The sequence below is a fragment of the Nerophis lumbriciformis genome, linkage group LG13, assembly GCF_033978685.3.
Source record: "Nerophis lumbriciformis linkage group LG13, RoL_Nlum_v2.1, whole genome shotgun sequence".
In the NCBI taxonomy this organism is placed as follows: domain Eukaryota; kingdom Metazoa; phylum Chordata; class Actinopteri; order Syngnathiformes; family Syngnathidae; genus Nerophis; species Nerophis lumbriciformis.
The window spans coordinates 29,715,421-29,734,083 of NC_084560.2; the positions used below are offsets into that span (position 1 = coordinate 29,715,421).

The 18,663-nt window shown below is 38.5% G+C and overlaps 2 protein-coding genes across 6 annotated transcripts in view; one reads left to right on the forward strand and one right to left on the reverse strand.

Annotated features, from left to right (window-relative positions):
- The window catches only part of rab20 (RAB20, member RAS oncogene family), an 11,252-nt gene extending 7,692 nt beyond the window's left edge, over window positions 1-3,560 (reverse strand). Inside the window, exon 1 of the mRNA XM_061971130.2 lies at window positions 3,144-3,560. Within this exon, the coding sequence (XP_061827114.1) occupies window positions 3,144-3,333 (190 nt within the window). The 5' untranslated portion in view covers window positions 3,334-3,560. The remainder of the gene's footprint in view (window positions 1-3,143) is intronic.
- Window positions 3,561-4,861: 1,301 nt separating this feature from the next.
- naxd (NAD(P)HX dehydratase) lies at window positions 4,862-18,320 on the forward strand. 5 transcript variants are annotated; one of them, XM_061971120.2, is made up of 11 exons: window positions 4,862-5,063; window positions 10,701-11,132; window positions 12,615-12,765; window positions 12,856-12,901; window positions 12,982-13,070; window positions 14,094-14,202; window positions 15,820-15,870; window positions 15,953-16,057; window positions 16,134-16,254; window positions 16,332-16,455; window positions 17,946-18,320. In XM_061971120.2, exons 1-11 carry the CDS (start codon window positions 5,009-5,011, stop codon window positions 18,094-18,096), a joined length of 1,434 nt encoding a protein of 477 aa, XP_061827104.1. In that variant the 5' UTR covers window positions 4,862-5,008; the 3' UTR covers window positions 18,097-18,320. The 5 variants fall into 5 exon arrangements, with proteins under 5 accessions (XP_061827104.1, XP_061827106.1, XP_061827105.1 ...); XM_061971119.2 differs by lacking the exon at window positions 4,862-5,063 and adding an exon at window positions 5,115-5,251; XM_061971117.2 differs by lacking the exon at window positions 4,862-5,063 and adding an exon at window positions 5,747-6,266.
- The last annotated feature ends 343 nt before the right edge of the window (window positions 18,321-18,663 follow it).

Genomic DNA, 18,663 nt, shown 5'->3' on the forward strand with positions numbered 1-18,663 from the left:
TATGACAGCGGGCGCACTCTTGATTGGGATGTTTATGAAGTGTTACAATTTTGCAGCGACACTAGCGTTGCTATCGGATCAAGTTTGTATACAAGGTACTGATTAGCATAAGCGTACTGAAATGATTAGCATACAGCGTTTTCCGAATTTCTTGCAGAAAAAAAAAGTTTTGTTTACTGGAATCGCTTTAAACAACAGCCAGCATATCTCAAGCGAGTGTAATTTAATAATGGACCGAGTTTGGCTACATTAGGAATAAAATGACAACACAGAACATTAACATTAGCTGAAGATTAGCATTCGTATGACATATCAATGAAGGGTTTTGTTGATGATTAGTATTTGTGCTGCTATCAGATCAAACCTAATAATTAAAGTCAGTATTATAATAATACATTTTATTTATAGAGAGCTTTTCAAAAACGCAGACACTTTACAGCAAGGCTGTCAAACTCGTTTTCATTGGAGGGCCACATCGCAGCTATGGCTGCCCTTAAAGGGCCGCTCATAACAGCGAATAATATATAAATATAAATGTATAAGGATTTCCCTTATCATATTGTAACACAATTGCCTATGCATGTGATTATAATATATATTTTTCAACATACACCGTTACAAAATATGCTGATTTGTCAGTAAAATACTCGCAGCTCAGTCGCCAGAATGTTACAGTAAAATTTGCAGTGTTTCTTTTTTTAACAACATATGAAAAAACGGTACCGCTGTTTGTTTTTTTACAGTAAAATTCTGGCAACAGACCTGCCTTTTATTTACCATAAAGTCCATGGCTGTTGTTTATACAGGGTATCACTGTAAATAGAAAAACAGCGCCATTGTTTTTTGAACAGTAAAGTTCTGGCGACTGAGCTGCCAGTTTTCTATCATAAAATCGATCCTCTTTACAGTGTACAATTTGATGGATAACTTGCTTCGAAATCATAACTGATATGAAAGTATTTATGTCTATTTTAACACAAAACGTTTGCAATGTATTATGATATAAAATTTGTCGTATTATTAGATAATATTTAAGTATGCAGTAGATGTATTTTTTTTGTCAAAATGTAGATAGAAAGATAAAGCACTTTATTGAGACATATTATGTCCAGGCTTTTTCGGGCCACATAAAAAGATCTGGCCCCCAAGCCTTGAGTTTGACACCTGTGCTTTACAGAATAACAATCTAATACGAGTATATAAAACATTAAATAATAGACAAAAACATTAGATCCTTATGACTTTTTGTCACATATTAGCAATAATGTTAAAGTGCTGAGAATATACATACAGCATCTGCGGTCCCCTCCAAGGTTTCTCATTGTATACCATTGGGGTGAGTTTTTTTCTTGCCCTGATGTGGGATCTGAGCAGAGGATGTCGTTGTGGCTTGTGCAGCCCTTTGAGACACCTGTGATTTAGGGCTAAACAAATAAACTTTGATTGATTGAAACTTTGAGTTCAAACCATGTTTTGGGGGCACCGGGGGGAATGTGACTGTAAAGTCACCCACAACATAGAAGGATTCACAGAAGCAGCACTAATACAACATATTTTGAGATTGTTTTGTTATTATGTTTAACCGTTGGCCTAACTTCTTTTTTCACCTATGAGGAAAATAAATACTGGATGGGGAAATTAGTTTGATAACAAATTGTACTGTCCGGTTGTCCACTTCAGTGTTTTTCAACCTTTTTTGAGCCAAGGCACATTTTTTGCGTTGAAAAGATTCGGGAGGCACACCACCAGCAGAAATCATTAAAAAACTAAACTCAGTTGACAGTAAACCATAACCAACCATGCATCAACATAGCTCTTGTCTGAAAGTAGGTCTAATGTCACGACCTGTCACATCACGCCATGACTTATTTTGAGTTTTTTGCTGTTTTCCTGTGTGTAGTGTTTTAGTTCTTGTCTCACGCTCCTATATTGGTGGCTTCTTCCCTTTTTTTGGTATTTTCCTGTCGCAGTTTCATGTCTTCCTTTGAGCGACATTTCCCGCATCTACTTTGTTTTAGCAATCAATAATACTTCAGTTGTTTTTATCCTTCTTTGTGGGGACATTTTTGATTGTCATGTCATGTTCTGGGGCAGCACGGTGGAAGAGGGGTTAGTGCGTCTGCCTCACAATACGAAGGTCCTGAGTAGTCCTGGGTTCAATCTCGGGCTCGGGATCTTTCTGTGTGGAGTTTGCATGTTCTCCCCGTAACTGCGTGGGTTCCCTCCGGGTACTCCGGCTTCCTCCCACCTCCAAAGACATGCACCTGGGGATAGGTTGATTGGCAACACTAAATTGGCCCTAGTGTGTGAATGTGAGTGTGAATGTTGTCTGTCTATCTGTGTTGGCCCTGCGATGAGGTGGCGACTTGTCCAGGGTGTACCCCGCCTTCCGCCCGAATGTAGCTGAGATAGGCTCCAGCACCCCCCACAACCCCAAAGGGAATAAGCGGTAGAAAATGGATGAATGGATGTCATGTTCGGATGTACATTGTGGATGCCGTCTTTGCTCCACAGTAAGTATTTGCTCCACAGTAAGTCTTTGCTGTCGTCCAGCATTCTGTTTTTGTTTACTTTGTAGCCAGTTCAGTTTTAGTTTCGTTCTGCATAGCCTTCCCTAAGCTTCAATGCCTTTTCTTAGGGGCACTCACTTTTTGTTTATTTTTGGTTTAAGCATTAGACACCTTTTTACCTCCACACTGCCTCCCGCTGTTTCCGACATCTACAAAACAATTAGCTAACGGCTGCCACCTACTGATATGGAAGAGTATTACACGGTTACTCTGCCGAGCTCTAGACAGGCCGACACTCAAAAACCACTCGTAATTTGCAGACTATATTTACTGGTTTGAAAAAAAAAATTTTTTAACCCACATAGGTGAAATTAGTTAATCTCCCACGGCACACCGGACTGTATTCCACGGCACAGTGGTTGAATAACACTGGTCCACTTGACATGAAGGTACGTTTACGTTACATTGTTATATAGATAAACGACCTCCATCCAGACTGAGGTCACATGCTACTTATTACCTCAGCTGGAAACATGGCCATAAGTTATTGGGCCAACACAACAAGCAGGCTGCGGTACTTTTAGGTTCAGACAAAAACATTTTTTATTTAAAAAAAAAAAAAGGTAATATTACCTGCAGTGTCCCATATGGATACGTTGTAAGGTCCCCACTGTTTGAGAAAGAACGCCCCTCCGACCGTGCTGATGGTGTCTTTGAACTTTCGCTCCGTGTACCTGTGGAGCAGCGACGTCTTGCCCACATTCATGTCCCCCAGGAGGACCACCTTCACGTCGGGCTTCCTCATCTTCGACGACTGGGGCATGTTCTCCGTATGTTACCGTTCAGACAGTGACGAATAAAAAGACAGCGAGGAGGAGGACTAGCTCATAAGAGTCGCCATGTTTTTCAAGTGGCTAAGTATAAAATGGTGGATGTTGACGGCGCGCTGTTCATCCTCAAATCACAGCAGGGTGACTTTTTGTGAACTTTCTAGTAGTGAGGTGAAACAGGAAGTGAAAATGAGGAACTTTGTCCTCAATCACGCCTCTCAGGTTCAACATCGGACGCTGTTGGCCACGCCCATTTTAAACCCTAAATCCAGTAGCGTCTAATAGAAGTATCAAATATCGAACCCATAGTAAAGTGAAGGGGTCGACATTTTGTATCCATCCATTAAAAATCACAACATGATTCAATGTAAAAATATAAATAAAAAGTATTACTTTACCCGCTCTGCATTAATTTGATATCGGATCGATACACAAATGTATTGTATCGTTCACCCCGTATATCAAAGTCCAGTCATTTGGACTTCAAATAAAAGCACACAAAATATAAAAATACATCTTAATAATAGTAATTACACTTTCTCACACTGGGAGGTGTTTGGTTATTTTTACAGTAGTTTCACAATAAGACGTACAGAAAAATGGCTTCATTTGTGTATTTCACGCAATAAAATCTTATGTTATTGAAATATTGAGATTAAAATTTTATTCTATCTCCTGAATGTATGCATTTTGTAGTAGTAGTAGTAGTACTTACTATTTTATCCCACACGCAAAAACGGGAAAGGATAAAAGAGAAATAATATTGTATGAAATGTAATGAGTATGTAATATTTTGGTGGTTTTATTTATTATGCAATACGTTTTTACAGTATGAAACTGTGCCATGCTATACCACTTCAGAGTGCAATACAACCAACATGAATAAACATTGTCACATTAGGATTTTAGTGCCAGTTTTTTCCATATAAAGTAATGAATTATAATCATAATAATAAACTGACCGCACCGCTTTTTTGCCCTTACAAACCAGCTATTGAATGTTTTTTATTTTTACATTTGGAACCTGAGAGCGTGTGTCAGGCAAACATTTTCATATTTGGACATTCCTGGAAATGTGTATATATATATATATATATATATATATATATATATATATATATATATATATATATATATATATATATATGTATATATATATATATATATATATATATTCATTGTTTAAATCATTTTAAATCGGCGTTTGTATTTGTTTGTTAATGTATCGCTGCCTGTTTTGGTCAAAATATAATTAAAAAAACTTCATTGGTACATGAGTCATGAACACTTCATAAGTTTAAAAGGTATCGAGTATTATGTGTCATTAAATGTTTTATATATTTTTTCTGACAGTTTCAACCATGCAAATTGCGATTTTACATCCAAATATACTGAAACAACTTAGATAATATAGAAAAGGGGAGTATTTTTTTTAATCTTTTTGACACAGAATACAACACGTTTTTAGCACCGTTAGATAATTCCGAGTCGTCCTTTAAGGCATCGTGAACTACTTCCTGTATTGCCCATATAGAAAAAAGGGGAGTATTTTTTATCTTTTTGACACAGAATTCAACACGTTTTTAGCAAGGTTGGATAATTCCGAGTCGTCCTTAAAGGCATCGTGAACTACTTCTTCCTGTATTGCTGTGGGCAAAGAAAAGCCTCATGATCAGTCGTATTTGTGTACACTTGTCCGCGTTGAAACGCACTGCCACTTTAGGTAAGAAGTGTGTTGTTCACCGCGGGTGAGCTTTGTGGATAAAAGTGTGTCCGTGGGTTACATCGTTGACAGTTTGAACAAGATGAATGGCAACATTCAGCAGCAGCAGCCAATTCAGACGTTCGCCTTTTTGTTTGTCAGCGTCACGTTGTCCATTGTCGCCACCCTGTACAGTTTAAACTGGGAAGGTAAAGTGAAAGCATATATGTTATATGATCTCATGTTGCATGTGTTGTGTTAAATTCACTAAATGAGAAGAAATGCTATTAGCTTGACGCCCTACCCTACGTTGTTAGCTTGGTGACATTGTGGGCTTTAGGACCCAGCAGACATCAACTTAAAGCCATGGGGCGGGTGGAAGCAGGCCGTTCCCCTCCAGAGGACCGATCAGAGGTCAGTTTTGGAAATTGTACCAAAATGGGGCTTTGCTTAGAAAGCTGGTCCTTTGTCAGTTTGTGGCATTTTTGTGAGCGACCTAAAAAAACTGAGGATAAACATGGCCAGGTTTAGCTAGGATAGCGAGATTCGACGTCCCATATTTGAACAATAGACAACATTTCCGGACGATCGGTCGGTTAGGTACACCGACCTCTCCGGGGAGGGGGGGGGGGTTAAAAAAAAAAAAAAAAAAAAAAAAGAAGAAGCAGGCGAGGACCTCCATCATCACAAACAGCAGTTCGGCTATGCTGCTTAACAACACGACGCGGGGCTTCCTGTGGTCGGACGCGGAGACGAGGACCTTGCTGAACATCTGGGGGGAGCAGGACGTCCAGGAGGCGCTCGACGGAAACTTCCGCAACAGCTTCGTCTACCGCGACGTGTCCCGGAGGCTGGCGGCGATGGGCTTCGAGCGGACGCCGGAGCAATGCAGGGTGCGCATTAAGAGCCTGAAGAGGCAGTACTTGCTGGCCAAGGAGGGCAACCTCCGCAACAACAGGCAGTACCACAGAATAGCCAAGTTCTACGACACCATGGAGAGGATCCTCAGCAGCCGGCCCGCCCTAGTGGACCCCCAGGAGTTCATAGACAGCGGGGCCGGCGGGGAGGAGGCCGTGGACGGCTTGGACGAGGATGCGGAGGATGCTCAGGATGTGTACTCTGAGAGTACGGGAGACTGTCCCTTTCCTGCAGAGACGGAAGTCAAGCTGGAGTACCCCACGGTTCCCATCCCCATCCCGGTGAAAGTCACAGTGGGCAACAACAGTAAGTACATGTGGGGAAAACGCATTTGTCAGTTCCAGGGTCAAGCTGTCCCCACATACAGTTGTGGTCAAAAGTTTACATACACTTGTAAAGAACATAATGTCATGGCTTTCTTGAGTTTCCAATCATTTCAACAACTCTTATTTTTTGTGATAGAGTGATTGAAGCACATACTTGTTTGTCACAAAAAACATTCATGAAGTTTGGTTCCTTTATGAATTTATTATGGGTCTACTGAACATGTGACCAAATCTGCTGGGTCAAAAGTATACATATAGCAATGTTAATATTTGGTTACATGTCCCTTGGCAAGTTTCACTGCAATAAGGCGCTTTTGGTAACAATCCATATAACTTTCCTCCAGAGGGTCTTATCTTTGTCCATGTGATGTCAGATGAAACAAAAATTGAGCTGTTTTGCCACAATACCCAGCAATATGTTTGGAGGAGAAAAGGTGAGGCCTTTAATCCCAGGAACACCATACCTACCGTCAAGCATGGTGGTGGTAGTATTATGCTCTGGGCCTGTTTTGCTGCCAATGGAATTGGTCCTTTACAGAGAGTAAATGGGACAATGAAAAAGAAGGATTACCTCCAAATTCTTCAGGACAACCTAAAATCATCAGCCCGGAGGTTGGGTCTTGGGCGCAGTTGGGTGTTCCAACAGGACACTGACCCCAAACACACGTCAAAAGTGGTAAAGGAATGGCTAAATCAGGCTAGAATTAAGGTTTTAGAATGGCCTTCCCAAAGTCATGTGGGCAATGCTGAAAAAACAAGTCCATGTCAGAAAACCCAACAAATTTAGCTGAACTGCACCAATTTGTCAAGGAGTGATCAAAAATTAAACCAGAAGCTTGTGGATGGCTACCAAAAGCGCCTTATTGCAGTGAAACTTGCCAAGGGACATGTAACCAAATATTAACATTGCTGTATGTATACTTTTGACCCAGCAGATCTGGTCACATTTTCAGCAGACCCATAATAAATTCATAAAAGAACCAAACTTCATGAATGTTTTTTGTGACCAACAAGTATGTGCTCCAATCACTCTATCACAAAACATAAGAGTTGTAGAAATTATTGGAAACTCAAGACAGCCTTGACATTATGTTTTTTACAAGTGTATGTAAACTTTTGACCACGACTGTATGTTGACATTAGCGGTGTCAAGCTTGTCTTCATAAAGGACCACATAGCAGATATGGCCACGTCTGACCGTATATATACAGACAAACTTTCGTTAGTGTTGATAAAGTAGAGTTCTAAACCTCGCCTTTAGTGGCCACTTATTTTGCGTCACGGAATAGTTTTTTTTTTTTACACCGTATAGCGCACAGGTGTCAAACTCAAGTCCCGGGTCCAGATCTGGCGTGCCACATCATTTTGAATGGCCTGTGAAAGCTTGGAAATAATATGCATCAATGAAGAACTTTATCTTTCTTTCTTTTTATATTTTGACAGAAAAAAATACATGTACTGCATGCAGTTATATACACTATATTGCCAAAAGTATTTGGCCACCTGCCTTGACTCACATATGAACTTGAAGTGCCATCCCATTCCTAACCCATAGGGTTCAATATGATGTTGGTCCACCTTTTGGTGGCCAAATACTTTTGGTAATATAGTGTATCTTTTAAACTTTATCTATAAAATAATGCAACAGATATTATATTATCATACAGTCGAAACATTTTTGGGGTGAAAACATGCATAAATATCTACTTAGCCTTATGATTTCAAAGCAAGTTATCCATGAAATTGTACACTGTAAACATGACAATATATATTTTTTCTAAAACAGCTCGGTCTTCAGAATCCTATCTTAAGAAAGAAAACTGTGGTACCATTTTTACATTTACAGTAATACACTGAAAACGACAGCCATATTTTTATGCAAAAAAACCAAACAAAAAACTGGCAGCTCAATCACCAGAATTTTACAGTAAAAGAGTGTGACCATTTTACCATTTTTTTGACCGCAAAATCCACAGATTTTTTTTTTTTCCTACAGTGTAGGAAAAATATACATTCACTAAACAAATGCATAGGTAATTGTGTGACAATATCATGCGGCTAATCCTTATAAATGTATGTTTCTTTTATTAATGTTACAAGCGGCCGGCCCTCTGAGGGCAGCCAAAACTGCAACGTGGCCCACAATGAAAACGAGTTTGACACCCAGCGACCCCGAACGGGACAAGCGATAGAAAATGAATGTGCATAGCAAATTATGCGTGGCCTTGCAACTTTGTTAAATGCCTGCAATTCCCCTCTACATTTTGGCCAATCGGTTTTTATTAAACATTTACATTTCTGGCGCACGTCAACTGTCTAATCAACTTGTTTGTTTCTTGTGTACACCAAGCAGGAACAACCAGGTGTAACAATATTTCAATTATTTATTGCTCAAACAGCACAATAGTCATCAACCCGTGTAGCTCAGACCTATTTCCTGTTTTTGTCTACAGCGCTAAGCCTTCTGGGTAATAATACAGACATTGAGCAACATACCGGCGTCCTGACATCCTCATATTTACTTTTTATTTATACATTTTTTAACCTTTATGTATCCATGAGAAGACAATTAAGAACATATTTCCATTTGCAATGCTCACCTAGCAAAGAGTCGGCATTTACATGTTAGAAATGTTGAAGTGTGATGATAATTGCTCATCGTCTCTCATTTACCAACAAAAATTACCGCTATAGATTGCTCTCAACAGTTCACAAATGCTCTCAACGTGCAGGGGTAAATGTGGTGGTACATAAATGTTTAGAATGGACTAACCCTTTTCAAGCATAAAACAAACAGAGAATGTCTGCACCTTGTGGACGACGGAGCAGACAGCGGACAATAAAGAAACATTTGGTGGTGTTTCTTTCTGTAATCATAATGAATTAAAACCGTTAAGTAATTTGACAATGAGTTCTGAGTCTGTGTGGTGTAAAACAAGTAAAACATCAATACAGTATTTGTTTCCCAATTTTTGTTGAAATCCTATGCTTTTTGAGATCAAGGTTACAAGGAACACTTAAAACATTAAGAATAAATACATAAAATCGCAACTTTCTGGAAAAGCTGCCGCAAATTCTGGGATTTTAGGTTCTGACATTCACAAAAAAGTCAGCAAAATCCTGGAGGGACTGACTAATATCAAAAGTTGCTGCAATAATGCATGATGATGACAGAGTGAGTCTCAGTTGGTATTATTTAATTGTTAACTCTTTTTAGAATTAGCTTGCTACAATATGAATTGCTTTCTTTCATGATATTCAAGTTAAATCATATAATAAATGTCAGCAATAAACAAACATGCTGGCCTGCGGTTGTTTACATACGGGGCAGGCGGTGTCGTATATACTACACTTACGTTCGCAATACACGTCATAACATCCCTCATTTGTTGTCAAACGTTCAGCGCGCTCTCTTCTCGCCGTCTCAACGAATCGTAGCGACTATTAACGTCTCATCCCTCATCCACCACAAAGCCTGGCTCAAAAAGGCTCCCAATCTGCGTGAAGTGGTCACCTGTTTTTAGCGGCCACTTTTATGGTTTCCCTTGAGTGCTCTATAGATATTTGACTATAATTTAACATAAATGTATAATCGCCTTGTGGTGTTATCACACAACGCATTTCAATATTATATTTTTCACTAACAAACCGACCGTGCTTAGAAATCATAAGGCAAGGTGACAAGCAGATATTTAGGTATTTATTTATGATAACAAAAAATGCTTGGAATACCTTCTGGCATGATCAGATACTGTTAAAGTTTAGAAGATATGCATGCAACTGTATGCAGCGCATTTTTTTCTGTCAAATTTGAAGGATTAAATACATTTAACAAGAAAGATTAGGTGTTTAATTGACGCACATTATTTTTAGGCCATGAAAATGGTCTGGCGGATTAGATCTTACATTTGAGGCCTGTGCACTAGAGTTGACTTGTGAAAAAAAAAACGTGACGTTTGCGAACAAATCAAGTCTTTTGAATGGCTCATTTACGTGAACGATGAGAACCAATTTTAATTATTCATTTTATCGAATTATTTTTTTAAATCTTGGGACCCCTGTGCTGGCCTTTCGACCTCAGGCTAGCTAACTTTAAAAACGGCACTGAAATAATAAAAAATATGAGTGTACGATATATACAACTGATATGTCTCGCGGCTAACAAACGCGCTAGCAAGTCAACTTGTCGCTAACGCAGTAGAAAGTATTAAAAGTATATTGAAATATTTCTCCCATAGCTAAATATGTACTAACCTGTCCATGGAAACACGCTTAATGTTGCGTTATTGTGTCAACGCGCAACTAGCTTTAGTATGAAGTCAACATAACAATTGCACACCTTAGCTAGCGGGCATTAGTTACACTAGCTAAGTGAAGTTCTGTAATGTAATCACTTATCTGTCATCCACTACAGGTACCTTAGAAAGGCCGCACAACAGCAGCCAATTGGCAAGTCACTGCCCCGCCTCCACTCCTAAGCAGCGAAAGCGGCGGCGCGCAAACTTCCCTGTGGAAAGGCTAATGGAGCAGTTCCTAAAGCAGAGCGCCCAGGCCGAGGACAACTTCTACCGCATGGAGGAGCGCCGCCTGCAGGCTGAGGACCATCGGCGGGAGGCGGAGCACGCCAGGGAGCTGCACATGCTCCAGATGCTCGGCCAGATGTTCTCCAACATCTCGGCTCGACCCGGCTCTGTGGCGGCGACGGTGGCACCCGCCCCGGCAAAGAACGCTCAAGCTCCAGTGTTCTCCCAAACATCGCCGCTGTGTGCACACCGCCAATCCTCGCCACAGACAGACAGTTTGTCACAACAGGGTCACCTGCTGAGCTCGGACCCTCAGGCATTAGGTATTGATCGGTATTGGCGAGACTGTCATGGTTACCACCACCAAGGCTTTTTTAGAAAGTTCTTTGAGGATTTTTGATGCAATCATCAAGGTTTCCTCATTTAATTCATTGTGTCTTAAAGCAACTGAGGCTTAAAAAATGGAGTGCACTCCTCAGCTGCAACCAGCAGAGGCGCTGTTATTTAGTCTCTTATTAATCGACCATATACTGATTCTATATTTGGTATCGTTACTGTCGACATTTGTATCGATTTGACCACCCTTGTTTCTGAGATCTAGCTGAGCAGTTAGCATATCTTTCCATCGTGTGTTTTGTAGCATATTTAGTTATTCCTTGTCCTCCAGTGATAATGTTACTTGTAAGAAATGTAGTTTATTTGGAGGAAAATATTTCTGTGTTGTATTGTGTTCATTGGCTTGTTGCTGTCAAATTTGCAGAATGCAGTTAGAATGTGTCAACATGCATTATCACGATATAACAACAATATTAAAAGCGGTATCGTCGGCCAAATTTTCTATTTCGCGCAATTTAAGTACTTATTATTATTTTATTTTTTAGTCTAGTATTTTTTCCTGTATATATTTGATACAATTCTACATTTAAAAAAATAATAATTGTATTTACTTTTATAGAATTTAATTACAAATATTTACTTGATCTTTTTTTAATTAATCTATATATAGTTTTTTTAACACGTGCCAGTGTTTGTATTTAATTTGATCAAAATGTCTTTTTTTAAATGTAATTTATTTTCATTTTGTATTTACTGTATTCCTTACATTTTGGCACCAAATATATTTGTTTGATATTCATTTATATTCTATAAAGTAGTTTTGATTTTGTCTTTTAAAGACATGCACCCGGGGATAGGTTGATTGGCAACACTAAATTGGCCCTTGCTTGAGTGTGTGTGAATGTCGTGTGTCTATCTGTGTTGGCCCTGCGATGAGGATGGCGACTTGTCGAGGGTGTACCCCGCCTTCCGCCCGAGTGCAGCTGGGATAGGCTCCAGCACCCCCCGCCCCCCTGCGACCTCGAGAGGGACAAGCGGTAGAAAATGGATGGAACTACTTAAAAGTCAAAACCTTTAAGCGGGATATAAATACCAGTAAAATATTTTTTTTTTTTGTTGCGAAAAAATGCCAATTATTAATATATTATTATTTGAATTACATTTTGACAAAATAGGTGGTCATTTATTCGTAGAGTTTTAATACACTGTCTCCTTTGTGTAAGAATTGATTCTACGGAAATTTAAATGAGTAATTGTAATGTATTTAAATTAGGATACTTTGAGATGTAGTAAATGGGTTTTTAGCTCATATGTCTTATTTATTTTCAAGTCATGTTCAAACTCGTCCAGACCGAATTAACAGTGCCACTGCTGGTTGCAACCAAGTAGTGCCGTTTTAGCTTTCAGTCGCTTCAATGAAACAGTATTAGTTCTTCACGCAGTGTTTAAACATCCCCTTATTCCTGCAGTGTTTGAACGCCACCACAGCCTTGGCTCATCGTCCCACAGTGTCATGGAAGAGCACATCCTGTCCATGGTGAAAAAGATAGTCCCGCCGCTGTCTGGCCACAAGCATAAAGGACAAGACGGACGGATCGGGATCATAGGCGGATGTCAGGAGTATGCTGCACTCAATCCCTAATTGGGTTTCAAGTTTCTGTATTGACGATTTGACTTGGGCCTCTAATGTTTCTCATCTTGACTTCAAAGCTACACTGGAGCGCCGTACTTTGCAGCCATCTCTGCACTCAAAGTGGTAAGGAAACACCTTAAACACATTTACCTTTTTTTGTTTGTTTATGTTTCACTTTAGTGTCTTGGCGTCTTGTCCTACAGGGTGCTGACTTGTCTCACGTCTTCTGCACCAAAGATGCCGCAGCTGTAATAAAATCCTACAGCCCTGAGCTCATAGTGCATCCTGTCCTGTAAGTATACGCCCCAATCAAACAATTGTTATACATTCTAAACAATATTATTTACATTTGTTTATCCATGCAGTATTTTAGAACGGGATTATAGAAAAGAGCAGCGGTACCTCCAAAGAAGTGAAGCACTGATGGTTAAAATACTACAGTTTTTCCTGTAGAAAATAATCAGTTCCAGGGTCATAAAACCTTAATTAACTGTACAGTTAAAAATATTTGATAATTTCTTAGTTTGGGTCGAAAATTTTGAAGTGTAAAAAATGATCTCAACCCTAACTTGGATTGAGCTGCTTAATAAAACAGTCACATCTGAATCGCGACTCTTATTTATTTTGATTCTAAATCTATTTATAATTTTCAAAAATTTAATTTTTTATAACGGTTTCAATTTATTATTTATTTTTAAGACATTTTTAAAAACAGTTTTTGAAGTGATATTTGGCTTTTCCGCTGCATATACATTAGCAGCTAAGAGGACCGGTTTTGAAAAACGTGTATTGTGATTTATATGCCAAAAAATATATTGTGAGAATCATGTTGAATAAAGAATCGATTCTGAATCAAATCGTCACCCCAAGAATCAAATCGCGAGAGCTTATGGGCGATAAGTCACCTAGCATAAGGAATTCATGATATTTTTTTAAAAATAAAACAAAAACTGTAAATTAAGTGTGAAACAAATATGACTACTGAGAACAGCAAAAAAAAAACTGACTAAAAGCAGCGTGCTGTTGAGTACATTCTGTCTTTTAGTATTGTTGACTTATTGTTGCTTTGGCCATAGACAAAGACAGGACAGAGACGTAATAAATTCTTGTCCTATGGTTAGCGCCACAATTTTCTTCCGCCATGCATGATGACGGTTAAACCCCTTGATTTTTGTGCAACTTTAAAAGGTATATTTAGAATTGTGCGACACACTCCACTTTAGAGGTTTCATTGTTGAGGGTTGTGTTGCATACATCTATACCAAGTGTGTGTGTGTGTAACTTTTTATTTTTATTTTTTTATTTTTTTTAAAAGGGACAGTCCCAACGCTGTGGAGGAGATAGACAAATGGCTCCCGAGACTGCACAGCCTGGTTGTGGGACCCGGTTTAGGGAGAGAAGACTTCCTATTAAAAACCGCCAAGGTCCGTAACGTTTCATTTTTAACCACAACATGGAGGTGAGGCCCATCTGTTAGCATTAGCATGGACTTAGTGATTCTTTAGGCTAGCGAAAACCCACACTTTAAATATATGTGGTTCACAAGACCATTAAATGGACAAGATTTAAAATAATCCAATGACCCGGATATGAGACAAGGGCTCTTTTTCAAGGACGAATACAAAATATAATATTTATTTAAATTATGGTTTAACAACACTTTGTAAATTAGGATTAAAAACAATATATTTTCTCAAGTAAACAACTGTGCTTCATTGCATTAGAATTGGCATCAGAACTCCTTTGTTTGCTAACAACCTTTGAAACAAGGATGCAGGTTACTAAGAGAGAGGGAAGTCATTTTATTACATCATTATTTTTTTATTGCTAATATTACTGCTATTGTTGTCATGTTTTATTCATTTATTATTAAATTTTTCATATTGTATTTTGACATTTTAAAATGTATATTATTTTTTAAGATGGCGTTAATTTTAGTTAATCTCGCCTCAAAGGTGGCATTTGTTCCCACAATGCAATGCCTTGTTGTCAATATTGCTGTGTGTTTTCTATTTTTTCTTTACTAATGTAAAGAAAGCACATTTTTTGCCACTTGCCAGTGCATGAAAAATGTTATATAAATAAAGTTTAAATGATTTTGTCGCCAGTTGTTGGTTTGCAAGTATAACAAATCGAGACCTCAATCATTTTCAGATTTTTTGGGGAAAAATATATTTGTTTGATATCTGGGTCACTATGCTTTTACATTTGAAGCATCTAAAGTAAATAAGCTAAAGCAACACCATAGTTACATAAATCACATTACGGGGAAAATATACAACTGCCAAACTCGAGAGGGCTTAAATGGGTGCCTTGAGGAACGCCTCTGTTGCGTAAATCAAAATTTTGGGCTCCAGTGTCTATTTACTAGCAAAGTTAGAATGTAGACGCAAGGATCTGCCAATGCGTTTATAGTGGTCCAAGTCTCTGTATACAACAGGAGCACTTGAGTGTTTTTATGAAATTTGCAACACAAAAGTTTGCCTCCCAAGTTTTGAACTAAACTTGGGGGCCAGTATGTAGTCATTCCCTGGCTGGCAGTTGAATAGCCCTGCCCTAGAAAATGCGTTTGAACAAAGAGCAACAAATTGAAATCATCGTGAAAAGCTGGTTCAGGAAGCAGTCATACGGTTGCAAATGCGTTTAACAGAAAACATGGTTTTCGTATAAAAATGTTTACTTTTCCAATATACGGATATGTGTGGGACACTCTTTGTAGTATTTGGATGTGCAGGAAATTTATTAATGAACATTTTATATAGTGAAAAATGTATTAACGGCCGCTTTGTATATAAGTCAACAATCTATACCTGCTTAGAATATATTGAGCTACATTAAAATGTATGTTTATTTATAAACACAAATGTGAAGTATATCAAAGTACACCTCACCGTATTTTTTCTGTATGCAGCCTTTGGTGGAAAAAGTTAGAACACCCCTGCTTTACAAAGTCACATTGCGCACTAGTGGTCTGGCATGCATATTACAGTGTTCTTTCAGGGCTGTGATGTGTTTATAACCAGTGTTTTTTTTAAATATAGGAAGTGATAGAGAAGTCTAAAGCTAGAGATATACCAATTATCATCGACGCTGTGAGTATTTGATTTAATTTTCCCTGTTTACAAAGTGCTACTCTTACTCACTGTGTGCGTGTGGGTTGTTTGCATCTGACAGGACGGCTTATGGCTGGTCACAAAGCAGCCGTCCGTTATTCAAGGCTACCAGAAAGGCATCCTCACGCCCAACTTCATGGAGTTCACACGACTCTACGAGACGCTGGTGAGTCTCCAATCTTGTCATTACAGCGTGTCATCATGCTTACGCGCGTTGTCGTCTTTTTTGTTGTTTTTTTAAGCAACATAAGCCTGTGGACGACGGCGATCACCGTAGTAACGTCCTGCAGCTCAGCGAAGCCATGGGAAACATCACCGTGCTGCTCAAAGGAGAGCAGGATCTCATTGCGGACGGCAGCACTGGTTTGTTTACGCCCCCCCGTGAGATGTTATTAACGAGTGTTTGCGTCTGATGGAAAGCGGTGTTACCTGGTTTGCAGTTGTTACGTGCAGCACAGAGGGTAGCGCGAGGCGATGTGGAGGACAGGGGGATCTTCTGTCTGGTTCTGCTGGTGTGCTGGCACACTGGGCCCACGCTGCCTCTCAAGCAGGACTCATCACAGGGTAATACACTGGATTAGAACACATTATACTTTACTTACAATTGATTGATTTGGATCAATTAACATTTAGGACTCTTGCATCTTAGTGTAATACAGTGAAATATAGAAATCAATGCATTCCAAGACTGTGCCTAACTCCAATTTGTTTACATTTTCACATTGGATGCAGAGAGAAAAAAAATATTCCAGGGTCAAACTCACATGCTATCATAAAAGCCTTTAACTGTATAGGCAATGTAACATTATTACTGTCATACAAGTATAAAAATATTTTTTTTATATTCTGAAAATTATACTATTTGTATTCCATACTGGTATAATGTTATTAATAAAGACTATTATATCTATTCAATTTTAAGTTAATTAGTGTCTTTGCATACTGTCTCTGGAAAAGCGCTATAAAAATGTGATCTTTTATGTATTTTATTAACTACTATGAATAATTAAAAAAACATATAGAATATCGTTATGAAATAAATTGCGGCTTCACTACTTCCCGGATTTTTTAGGGGGATATGTATTTTCCCAAAGCATCCATTTTCTACCGCTTGTCCCGTTCGGGGTCACGGGAATAAAAATGTTGGGGGGCCTAACTTAAGCCTTTCAAGCATAAAATGGCTAAATACACTTAAATATCAATGCTATAGTAGTATTGACCTCTAGACACCAAATCAATCAGATTACCCTGTTAAGTACATGGCCACTGATTGGCTCAGCCTCAGGCAGCATTACTATATTGGCTTAAAAAGGTGACTAAAGAGTGTTATCTCATGTTAAGAGGGCTTTCATCATGTTAAAAAAAAAAGGCATTTCGAAGGTTTCAAACAGGGTTTTTATGCTCCAGCTGTGAAAATATTTGATTTATAATTAATGATACCTACTTGGCGGATATTTGTTTATCGCAGTCATGTCCGGAACTAATTACCGGGGATAAACGAGGGATTGTATTTGTATGATATTAATATAAAACATTAGAATTAAAAAAAAAAAAAATAACAGTTACACAATAATATCCATGCATCCATCCATTTCATACTGCATGTCCCTGTCGGGATTGCATTTGACTAATATATTTTTAAAATGGTCTTTAAATATTTATTGTCTTTTGGCTAGGCTTCAAAGTGTTTGGTAGAATTCGCAAGCAATAGCAATTATCACTTGGCAGGGGTCGCGACGTGGACGCTTCTACCATGACCCCCGTTCAACAACAATGCAAAAGACTGTAAAGAAATGGGAAACTCATAACCACATGATTCAAAGACACGAAAAGAAGAAGAATATTTATTGTAAAAAAAATATATATAGAAATTAAATACCAATATAATATATTTTTCTTACATTTCTATTATAGTCATTCTCTTTTTGATTAGTTGCGAAAACTCACCTGGTTTTACTATTAAGTACCAAATATGGTTCATAACATTCTTAACGTCAACATAATGTTTTACTAGATGTTGATCAAGCAATGTCATTATTGTTGTCCTCCTGCAGTGTGAACCCGTCAGTGGTTGCAGCAATGGGGGCGTCCTCACTCACCAGACAGTGCAACAGACAAGCGTTCCAGCGACACGGCAGGTCCACAACCACCTCGGACATGATCCAGGAGATTGGACCAGTCTTCAAAAATCTATTTGAAAGATGAGAGCCAACATATTAACACGTGTACGAATCACCCATGCTCCATTTTTGTATTCTTTACCCAACACAACTTGTTACTTTAGTCAAGTACTACACGGGACAAAAGGGCTTAAGTGGGGAAAAAATGGTATGGACTACACACAAAATTATTCCTTAGTGAAAACATTATGGTCTCACTGTACTGTCATTTTTTTTACCTCAATGGAAATAAAAACGTATTTGTGTTAATCCAGGCCTGGGCAATTATTTTGACTCGGGGGCCACATTTAGAGAAAAAAATGTGCCGGTATATTTATATTTAGGAACACCAATACAAAACCTCACATTAATGTCTGATTGAATGCTAAAAAAGTTATGACAGACCGCCTTAAAAAACGTAATGGAAATTTCTATTTTTCTATGAGCGGTAAAACACTGAATATTGACAAAATATGAACGTCACATCCCCTTTCGATCGACATATTTTACAATGAAGTGAAATGCAAACACAAATGCAACAGTGAAATATGAACTCGAAGGGTACAAAATAAACCCACCTACAATCTGATACATCTGATACATCACTAAGCTT